This window comes from Elgaria multicarinata, chromosome 3 (assembly GCF_023053635.1).
Source record: "Elgaria multicarinata webbii isolate HBS135686 ecotype San Diego chromosome 3, rElgMul1.1.pri, whole genome shotgun sequence".
Taxonomy (NCBI): domain Eukaryota; kingdom Metazoa; phylum Chordata; class Lepidosauria; order Squamata; family Anguidae; genus Elgaria; species Elgaria multicarinata.
The window spans coordinates 105,187,834-105,199,407 of record NC_086173.1 but is presented as its reverse complement, the minus strand read 5'-3'; the positions used below and the strand labels follow the sequence as shown (position 1 = coordinate 105,199,407).

At 40.3% G+C, this 11,574-nt stretch overlaps 1 protein-coding gene across 2 annotated transcripts in view; it reads right to left on the bottom strand.

Annotated features, from left to right (window-relative positions):
- NISCH (nischarin) overlaps nucleotides 1–11,574 on the bottom strand; it is a 40,477-nt gene continuing 28,903 nt past the window's right edge. For both annotated transcript variants that reach the window (XM_063121144.1, XM_063121143.1), the window contains 5 exons: nucleotides 11,166–11,340; nucleotides 8,190–8,343; nucleotides 7,464–7,592; nucleotides 4,984–5,145; nucleotides 1–1,377 (listed from right to left, as the gene is read on the bottom strand). In XM_063121144.1, the coding sequence (XP_062977214.1) occupies nucleotides 749–1,377; nucleotides 4,984–5,145; nucleotides 7,464–7,592; nucleotides 8,190–8,343; nucleotides 11,166–11,340 (1,249 nt within the window). In that variant the 3' untranslated portion in view covers nucleotides 1–748. The remainder of the gene's footprint in view (nucleotides 1,378–4,983; nucleotides 5,146–7,463; nucleotides 7,593–8,189; nucleotides 8,344–11,165; nucleotides 11,341–11,574) is intronic.

The following is an 11,574-nucleotide window of genomic DNA, read 5'->3' as shown; positions in this document are numbered from 1 at the left end:
CACAATTGTGTCAAATTTTAGTTTATTTGTATTGGAAGTTGGCAACAGAAACACAGTGCTCTGAACTACAAGTGCCTTGTTATTTGTTGGAAACAAGATAGTTATTGTGAAACCTGGCCAATCTTTATGTCTGCATTGGTGAATTAAAATTGTTAACTTTTTTCAAACTGTTACATCAGATGTAAAAGTAGTTTTAGATTATAGGTGAACTCTGCTATCATGTTCATGATAAGCATACAAACTTAAATTTGACACATCATAAAAAGACAAAATGTAAAAATTATCAGAAGGATCATTAAATAATTGTTAGCAGCATAGGCAATAAAATACATCTTGTACAAAGAACATTGCACTTTGACAGAGCACAAGCCTCTTGCTATCATTATTTACATGTCATTTGTTTAGAATAGCAAGACCAATATCTGTACAAAACCACAGTGGAAACATTACAGCCCTAAATGAAAATATGCCAAGTCTTGACTCCTTTTGTTCCATACAGTTGCCTAAGATGCTTAATTAGGAATTCTGAATATGTACTGTTACATAAAAATAGAGTTTAGAAAATTACAGTTCAACAATTAAGTAATTATGTTGTACTATTAAAACCTCTTCACTGCACAAGAAACTGTAATGGTAATGCACAGGTAAACTTCAAATTCATGTTATGTTACTGAAGAAAATGCCAATCCCAGTTTAACTCAGTCAATACCGTGTGTTAATTCATGATCTTGACAAAAATTCAAATGAACTACCCAGTGAGCTCCAAAGGCAGTTCTCGGCCACATAAGATCTCCCACTGCCTAGCAAGCAGAGATATTAGTTTCTCACGGCTTTCTGGACTTGGGATAAAGATACACCACAGGATCTCTCGACTGCTGTTGCCCTCTGGGGTAATTTGCCCTTTAGGAAAGCTGAGAACATTGCCAAAGTGATCTAGGGTCAGGTTTTGCATGAGATCTTGATTCTGAATATCATCAAAAACAAATGTGAGAGACTGAGGATACATCTGATAGCCCATGAGCACGCGATCTAAATCACGGATCCTTCTTCCATCTACAAGCTGATACTTGTCTTTCTTTGGTGGTTCCTTTGCAAATTCAGGTAGCGGGTAACTGATGTAATCCTCATTGAAAAGAAACAAATCTGAGCTGGTTAAGATCAGTGTTTTAGGTTGAAGTGAGCTGTTGGATTGAGCAGTCCCTTCTGCAGCATTCACTTGAAATGCTAACACATAAAGAAGTATATTCAGAGATTGGAAGTGAATCACACTGTTCGTCTTCTCTGCTACTAGGAAGGCAAGGTCTTCAATTTCTTCTTCATTGGGATATATAAACTTCACTCGGCTAGAGTGAATCAGTTCATAATTCTCCATTTTTCCTGCAAGCATAAATATATACATATATATAACTTAGACTTTGCACTTGTTAAATGCTAATTACTGAAGGAGAAACTACAAATTAGGTTTAAAACTCAGTGCATTTTTTCCTGAATGCTTAAAAGCAGATTCTCAAAATGTGACTTAGGACCAGTCTATACTAGTGATTTATCCTGGTACTGTAATGTTTGGCTCACTGGCACATACGCACAATGCACTCTGAATCTGTGGTTCTGATGCTATTTCTCCCTCAATATTCCATTTTTCTCCAACTGCTTTTATGACTGTCTCCCCACAGTGCTTGTTCGTGAACTACCGAGTCCTGTGTGTTCTAATCTAGCAGCATTATCTTATTTACCCTATTTCTTCAATTCTAAGACACACTCCCCCCCCCCCCCCCCATATAAACAATTTCTTCTAAAAACGGGTTGCGTCTTAGAATTGCAGGTGTGTCTTAGGTTGGTGTTTTTTTCTGTTGGTGGTACTGAAATTAGTGTGCGTCTTACAATCGATGGCGTCTTACAATCGAAGAAATACGGTATTACATTTCTATACAGCCCAATAACTGAAGCACTCTGGCCAGGTCACAACAATTAAAACCACAAAATACAACTTCAGATACAATATAAAAGCGTAAAACTACAGTATAAAAGAAAAGTAAATACGGTACCAAAATAAAACCTAGAGGCTATACAAAGATTTAAAGTTCAATACTAAATTTGAAACAGAAAATAAATGCAGTGGGAGTGGTTGGAAAGCTGTAAAACCTGATTTACAACACTCACCCACCCAGCTTTCCAAGGTCTTCTCCCCCCCTTTTCTCAAAAGATTGTGAAGGGATTTGCATTTCTTCATTGTTGCAAAGGTGTACGTACAGTTATAGCAATTTAAAAAACAAAAAACCAACCACCCATTTCTCCCACCATTGCAGCACTATATTATGGCTTGTATTATGTGCTCATACTATAAATAAATGATAAAACAGACCTGGCTTTTCAAACTCCTCCTACTTCTACTGCATTTACAACACGAAGTGTTTTTATCTTATGTGAACTGCCCAGACAGCTTCGGCGATGGGACGGTATACAAATGTAATAAATAAATACTATTTATTTATTTAGCACTTGATCACATTATAAACACAGCAGATACTGCACTGCATTCATGGTGTGCTCACAAAGCAGCCATTGTGTTTAAGAAAAACATTAGCACAGCAGTGCCTCACAAGCAAAAGATCCTCCCATGATAAAAGCGTGCTTTGCTGAAGGCCAGGATAGCATAGAAGTCACCAATTCAAATCTCATATGTTCCATAAACAAGCCATTCCCTCACAAGCTCAGGAATATCCAAGGGGATGTTCTTGTATGAGAGGCTAGCACCATTTTAGGAATTACTGAAATTATGTGAATTAAGTGCTCCGAACAGACTAAATTACAATACATTTTTGGGATTACATTTTAATCCATGCTCCTCCTCAAAGGAGCTTTGGGTGGTGCACATGATTCTTCCCATGCCCTTTTTATTCTCACAGAGGTCGTGATGTAGACAAGCTAATCTGAGTTTGAGCATATAGCCTGTTGTGAATGGGGTTGAACTCCTGAAGAATCAAGTCCACAGCTTGGGAGTGCTTCTGATCCCACATTACTCCTGGATGCTCTAGGTGGCTGCTGTGGCCAGGGGTTCCTCTGCCCACTTTAGCTCATGTGCTAGTTGCACCCCTTCCTGGAGTGGACAGATTTGACTACAGTGATCTGTGCCTTAATTTCTTCCCATTTAGATCACTGCAATGAACTCTTACTTGGCCGAAGGTGATCCAGTAAGCTTCATGGCTGAGGGAGGATTTGAATCAGGGTTTCTCCAGGCCTCTACAGCACACTGGTTCATGCCAAGCATTAATATATTGGAAATACTCTTTATTTTCTGAAAGATGTGAAGTGCTGACTATCAACATTTTCATTAGCCCGATTTCTCAACTTCCTCTTTCATTCCTGGAATTTACTTCGTCTTTTTCGAAGAAATGTAGTTGTCAGCATAATCCCATCTGCTACCTGCATATTTTATGTGGTATGCGTTTCTATGATGTTCTATTTTTTTCAGGTAGGCCAGAAACATAATTCAGGGATAGTCTACACATGCAGAGAAATCATGGGGTGCAGAAGTCACGGGGCCGTACTACTTCAGAAATTTCATGAAGTAGTGCATTAAAAATGCCAGACTGGAATCCTTCCTTCCTGTTACTTTTGTATGTGCTAGGAGTTTGGTCTTTGTGTTTAACATGAGTGGGGGGTGGGAAGGAAGGGAAGAGAAGTGTGTGTGCTTAACGGTGATCTAAACATGCTGTAACCGGACAGCCAAGGCCACTCACCTGCATCCCCTTCATGTCTTCTCTAAGTAAAGTGTTCTTCCTGGCGCTACCCAATTTTCTTCCTTCCCTACAGACCTTTCCTCTTTGCTTCCTCTGTCTCTGCACTCCCAGTCTTGCTCTCTCTCTCACACACAGAGTTGCTATTTCTCTCCACTCCCAGCCTCTAGCCTTGTTATTGCTCCCCACTCCTTACCCCCTTCTTAGCCTTGCTCTTTCTCTCCCTTTGCCTTATTTCCCCTCTCTCCCAGCCTCTAGCCTCACGAATTCTCTCCCACCCACCCCTCTTTTGACCAGCCAGGCCCTGACGGCTGCCATTATGTGACTACCCACATCCTCCATGGGAGCCACTTTGTGGTGTGCTCACAGCAATTTCTCAAATTCCCAAATGTGCCTGTGAGTCTTAAAAAGCAGACCCCAGGATTACAATGAAGCTATTTCAAGGATTTTCATACTGCAATTATCTGGTTTTCAAAGTTAAAAAATGGACACATGAAAGACATATTATGTAAAAATGGAAAATACTTATCAAACTGCTTCTGTGTGGGAGTGCCTAGAATTTGTTGATCAATTAAGTTTCAATTGGAAGCTCAAGTTGCTACATAGTCCTTGGTAAGAAAAATACGGCCTCCAATGGACATGGGCTGCTTGTCCAGGTCAGCATTCAGGAACTATCCAATGGGATAACTCAATAGAAGAATGAAGGTTTAGAAACTGTCCTACATTCTATGTTCTTCACATGCAGGGCTGCAGCACTGTAGACTGATCTTACACATGTAAATTTGGAAGCAGGTACCACTGAGTTCAATTTTATTTATTACATTTTTATCTCACCTTTCCAATAACAGTAGGGTTCAAGATAAAAGACTGATTTAGCAAAATTATTATGAAAACTTTAAAACTCGAATAAAAACATGTTGATGTGAATTACTCCCTAGTAACTATACACAGGATTGCAGTTTGCTAGCTCACTTCCATTCACACGTGGCAAATTGTGGGTCAAATAACTCACTATGTGCTGTTCTGTGCAAACTGCCCCTTAGCATACAAAAACGACAAGTATACTCCTCTTGGTATTTTAAAAGCCATCCAATCTACTGCTATGAATTCTCATCCACCCCCCAAAGAATGTGTGAAGCATATTGCATTTTCCTAAAAGGGTAGAATCCTAATAAGTTAAATGTATATTTGATTCTCTAGAACAGTATGGTGACATATTATGCAAAATATTATTAGATCATTTCACCTGTACTTTTCTTTCCAAATTCAGAGTAGAAGTCCTTATCCACTGGCTCTGGTGATGGTGTCCTTGCCAGTAATGACAGCACTGCCATGAGGTGCTGGATAAAGGCATGCGTACTGTAACTGTCTCTCGTTAGGCAAGTTAATATATGTTCTGCTGAATGCCCTGAAAAGGAGATAGAACGAAAGTTGATTCTAGTCCTATTACAATCTTTCTGTAACTTTTCAATAATTACCATTTATTGATAAAATTTTTGCAGCACTTTTACATAATTAGTATACTTCACACCTAAATACGAATTGTCAAAACATGTAGGGAAAAAGGTTACCATAACTAAAACAGCTTCCAGGTTAATGTTAACTGTTTAAAGACTCTCAAGATAATGATCAGATTGCAGGTCTTAGGCTATGTCTGCAGTACAGAATTCCCTAACAGTATTTTGGAAATTTCTAGGGTTCGGATCCAGAATCTGCTCATGGAAAGTCCCTCCACCCAATTTGGGGGAATCCCCCTCTATCCATCCACAACTTACCCACGCAGCAGGGTCTCCTGATTCTCTGGCTAGATTTGCACATCACGACAACCCATAAGCTTGAATATGGGCTGTTGTGCCATATGTTTGTTGTTGTTTATTCGTTCAGTCGTTTCCGACTCTTCGTGACTTCATGGACAAGCCCACGCCAGAGCTTTCTGTCGGCTGTCGCCACCCTCAGCTTCCCCAAGGTCAAGTCTGTCACCTCCAGAATATCATCCATCCATCTTGCCCTTGGTCGGCCCCTCTTCCTTTTGCCTTCCACTTTCCCTAGCATCAGCCTCTTCTCCAGGGTATCCTGTCTTCTCATTAGGTGGCCAAAGTACTTCAGTTTTGCCTTTAATACCATTCACTTTATTATTAATTATGAAGGCTACTCCGTTTCTTCTGTGATCCTCTTGTCCACAGTAGTAGATCTGGTGCTGATCTGATGTGAAGTGGCCCATTCCGGTCCATTTCAGTTCGCTGACACCCAATATATCTATATTTAATCTTGACATCTCGCCAATAACCACGTCCAATTTGCCCTGGCTCATAGATCTTATATTCCAGGTTCCTATGGTGTGTTGACCTTTAGAACATCGGATTCGTCGTTCACCACCAGCACCGTCGGCCGCTAGCCGTCCTTTCGGCTTTGAGCTAGCTGCGTCATCACGTCTGGGGCTAGTTGAACTTATCCTCTGTTCCTCCCCAGTAGCATTTTGACCATCTTCCGACCTGGGGGTCCTATCTTCCGATGGTATACCGACATATCTCTGGTTGTACTGATCCATTTAGTTTTCATGGTAAGAGTACTGGGGTGGGTTGCCGTTACCTTCCCCAGGGATCGTATTTAGTCTGACCTCTCTGCCATGACCTTCCCGTCTTGGGTGTCCCTTCACGGTTTAGCTCATGGCATCCTTGAGGTGCTCAAGCTCCAGCACCATGACAAGGTAACGATCTCCTTTGCTGGAGATCATATGAACAACCCACAAAAAGAACCCATAGTTCATTGTTGGGTTGTGAACTGTGGATTGTCCAAGGTTAACCAATATAGTGTGTTAGAATGGCTGGCTTCACACAACACAACAATCCACACTTAACCGATGCTCAACCTTGAGGGTTGGTTTTTGTGTTATGAACCCAGTCTCTGTAAAGCATTTTCAGGGATCTGGAGGAGCTGCCATCGGGAAGAGCCAAGAAGTCTACTTCTCCCAACACAGTTGATCCAGCTTAAATCTGGATCCGTCCATGGTCTGCATTGTTTATATTCTTGTGCTCTTGTTATAACAAAAAACCAAAAACCCTCAAGAGCATGTGTGCCAGAAACAATATGAAACAAACACTTCCAAAACAGGAAATTACAGATGGTTCCACGTGAGGCTTTTATTGCGCCATCGCCCTGACTCATTGATGGAATTTTACTGACGGCCCAAATGTCACTGCCTATTACTTGCAACCCTCCAATATTTCCCCACTACTCTTACTGCAAAAATGATATTAAGAGAAAAATATATATTAAGAAACACAGTGCCTTCCAACTAGTAGCGACAGCAGTCTTCTATCTAGAAGCACCCTATGTACTGCAAATGTAGCCCAGGAATACACAGCTTTACTGGAGATATATATATTTACCACCAAAGACATTTTTAATAAAACTAGAAATACAGTGTGCATGGGTACATTAATGTTTCAAAACCCGGTAAAACAATAAGCACACTTTACAGCTATACATAACTAAAGTCATGAACATTATAAATACCACTAATAAAAAATAAGGTGTACTTATCATGATGATGATAGGCAGAAGGATAGCAAATGTTGAAGCTGAACTATAACAACAGCAAGAATATTTATAAAGCACTGTTAATGTACATGGTCTGTTAAACTATAAGCAAAAAACAGGGCCTTATGATTTAAATCTTGCTGTTGAGAGGGGATAGGAAAGCAATGGTAATACATATTTACTTACCTGCAAGTCGAAAATACTGATCAAAAAGTCCAATGTTCACTGAGTGTAGATCATTTAATTTTAGAACTAAGCAGCAAGAGAGGTGGAAAGAATTGAATTCATAGTCCAAGAGACCTTTGTTCCAAAAACCTATTGGATGGAGAATATACAGTAATGGTATAAAATTACAAATTGTCTTAAAACAAATGAATCTGAGGTCTATCTTCAGATCTTAGAGGAATCATATTGTATAATTTTATTAAGCTCTTATAAAGGATGAATTACATGTTGCCTTAGGAAATATGGATTCCCAAACAAGTATTGCAGAGATAACATAAATGAATACTACAGGGATGCATTTGACAGAAGGAATCAGCGGATAGGAGGAAAGTAAGGTCTTTTCCCAACCCTCCTGATTTATCCTTTGCAGCCCTCACTCCACTTAATTGTGCTCTTGGTGGCCGGCCTTATAGGAAGGGTTGTGGAGAGAATTCGTAGGCAAGCAGAGAAGACCTCTTCTGCTATTCCTGCCAATTAGCCCCTACAAATACTTCACCTCTACATTAATATGAGGCAAGCCCTGTTGCCTCAGAGGATGTAGTTCCACTCCAAGAATGGCCTTAAATAACCCATTCAACAGATTATTAAAAAGGAAGGCAATCACTGTATTTACTGCACCCTGTGCCATTTTACCAGTCTTCCTTGCAAACTTTATTAGAAGCCAAGAACCACCCTATTCTGCCTTACCTAAATGGTGCTCACTAGAATGAGTCACAGAATCATCCAACAAGAAGTAAATAGCTTTAGTTGACAGTAGTACGCAAGCTGTCACTTCCATATCTGGAGCTTTATAAAACAGAACAGATGACCACATGAGATGCCTCAGCTCTTCGTTTTCCACCTATAATATCGACAATGGAATCCATCAATCAATCAGCTATTTAAATATGGCTTTGGATGGTATTTCTTTCTCAGATAAGCTAGAAAGAACCCACATTTTACAACTGCTTTGATTAATTTTCATACTGAATTGGTAACAAGTATAGCTCCCATTCTGCAAACAAACACTTATTAAATTTATACAAAACTTATAAACCACTAATGCTGAACAGTAAAGGGAAGAAATATATTCATGTTGCCACTGAAACCCCTCCCTCCTCCCTCCAAATTTCTCTAAAAATCTGAGCATCATTAAAGTTTTTGAAGCAAGAATTTCCATGAAACTGCATTCCTGACATTTGTGGCTGGTCACTACCATGACATACTCTCAACACCCTGAGTTTTTTATGCATGTCTCATTTTAACCAGGGGTGTATCTGGGACAACATGCATACCAAAATTCATCTCTCTGTGTTATGGAAGCATAATTGATAATTTTGATGGCCCTGTGAATCAGTAAGCCTAAATTGTCATTATATATTTATGATATATACAGTACAACTACTGAGGGCTCAGGTAGTTTTTAAAAAATACACCACTTTGGACTCCTTGGAGGAAAGGTAGGATATAAATGTAACAAATAAAATAATATTCTTGATCTGGTATTTGTTGTAGGGCAGAATGGGAATGAGCCGTTAGTGGAGGAAGTGAATGTGACCCTGTTCTCATGGACAAATCGGTCCCTAGTGAAGGTTGGATTGGCTGAGACTAACTTCCCTTACAGGGGTGGGAGACTGGTTCCCTGAATGCACAGGAGGATTTTTTTTTAATTCATCATTTTTATTTTCCAACAACATCTAAACAAACATCACACATAGTACATACATGCACCCACATAATACATACCAACTGAAATACATGAAACAACTACAATAGCACTGAAAACATTTAGGGATGAGGTTAGGATACTTCCCCCCCACCCTTCGTGCCAAAAATTCCCTAGTTTCTTAATCATCTTTCCACCCACTTTACATACATTGAGTTCACAGAATTATGCTTTTTCTCTTTTCCCTTCTTGATCTAAAACCCACAAACAAATACATCCTTTTTCTCTGTCTCTTTCAAATAGTCTATCAAAGGTTTCCATTCCAACATAAACATAACTGTTGACGTTTCTCTCATTATTGCTGTGAGTTTTGCCATCTCTGCTAGTTCAGTCCCTAGTGAAGGTTGGATTGGCTGAGACTAACTTCCCTTGCAGGGGTGGGAGACTGGTTCCCTGAATGCACAGGAGGATTTTCTGGCCTGACATGGCTGTCAGTCCTGGTGTATTGAGAGTTGAGTAGGGCTAATTGACATGATTGCTCCAGCACCCTCTTGGGCCATGTGGATCTGGGAAGGGTCCCTGGTTCTCCAAGGACTTCCAAACAATTAGATGGACTGGATGGTGGCTAAGCTGCAGGTGATGTAAGTCTCAATCGGAACGTGATCAAACACATGTAAAACTATACCATCATGCCTACCACATGGCAGTGCTGGGGCAAAAAGAGCTCTTTTGGGTGTTGGCTAAACTGCTGAAATCTAGTCTGTGAATGGGACAAGCTGGAAGAGCTCTGTGATGGTTTTGCAGAGCATTTGAGAGTAAAATTGCTTGGAGTCATACTGAACTAGACTCCAAGTCCTGTAGAAATATTCAAAGTACCTTCTGGTCATGAATTGTGGGATCACTTTCAGATGTTGCAGCCTGAGGATGCGAACAGGATGTTTGTTAGGGTTAGGTCGATCCCTGCCCTTCCTGAGCTTGTGAAATATAGCGGGGATGGGTTGGTGAGTCGAGGAAGAGGTAAATACTTCATTACAGGGGGGGGGAGGGTAGGCATTATGCCTGTCCTCTCTTGAGGGTGGTTTTCAACTAGAAGCAGATGTTCCTGAATGAAGAAGAGTATCTAGACCCATTTCGGTCTGGCTTTGGGACAGGACATGGCACTGATGCGGTCTTGGATGCCCTAGTTGATGCCTTTCTTTGTGGGAGAGATGGGGAGAATGTTATCCTGTTGATTTTATTTAACCTCTCGGCAGCTTAGGTACTGTTGACCAGAGTATCCCCTCAGTGGGTTGGGAGAAGGAGGCAGTGTTCTGCTCCTACCTACAGGGTCATGTTGAGAGTTCTGCCCAGCTCCATCTGCTTTGGGGTCCCACAAGGTTCTATGTTGTCTCTGATGATATTTAACATTTATATGAAACCATTGGGCCATCCGAAGATTTGGAGCATGGTGTTCACTGCCTCCACTCTATGCTGACCAGTTGAGCTTTTCTGGGTAGTGCAACCACTTGCATATGAGATTGTTGCCTATCATGGCTAATGAAATCTAGCAGGGAAGGGACAGCTAGTTGGGCCATGGAAATAATACATCTCCCTTTTTAAAGGTGTTTATGTGCTGTCTTGTTTTTATTAGTTATAAAGAACCCAGGGCTCCTGACAAGGAAGGGTGGGATAGAAATCAAATAAAATATTAATGATGGTAGTCAACAGATTTTTTTTGCTGTTGCCTAGCCTGCCTTATTTCATTTCAGGTAAAACAAAAACTGAGTCTTCCCTGAAGTAATAATTACAATAAAACCAGCAACTATGAGCACACTCTCTCTACTCCCTCCCCAAGAAATAGTTGTGCAAGTTGGCATTAAGAGAGTCAAAACATATTGTGAACCTATCTTGCCTATGAAATTTGTTTGTCTTCAAAGTGCCACAGACAATTTGTGAGTTTTGTTGCAATAGACTAACATGGCTACTGTTCTAGTATCTTCATCATCAGAAATGTTTTATTCTTGTGCAATGGACAATACCTCAGCAATGCTGCTGTGGAAAAATTCTATAATGGATTTTCCCTTTAGCCCAGCCACATATTGAAGAGATGCAGAGACTGGAAGGTGCACGGGTATCTGGTTTTCCTCAGTAATTTTCTGCATCAGAAATTCAGATGGATACAGAGATGAGAACGGCAAGTGAGGCTTGTAAAAGCTGGAAAAGAGTTATACACTGTCAGAAGCAAAGACAAATGAAATAGAAGAGTAGTCTACACAAGAAATATTCAGTATTTATATTTCATCCAAACACTGTTGACTGACTTCTGCAGAAGGGACCTTACATACTTCCCTGTACGACACATGCTATTTTAGCATCGTCTTGAATTTTTAGTTCTTTAGATGCTAGAAATGTTTGCAGCTTGCAACATTTCCATGTACAGAATGTTGC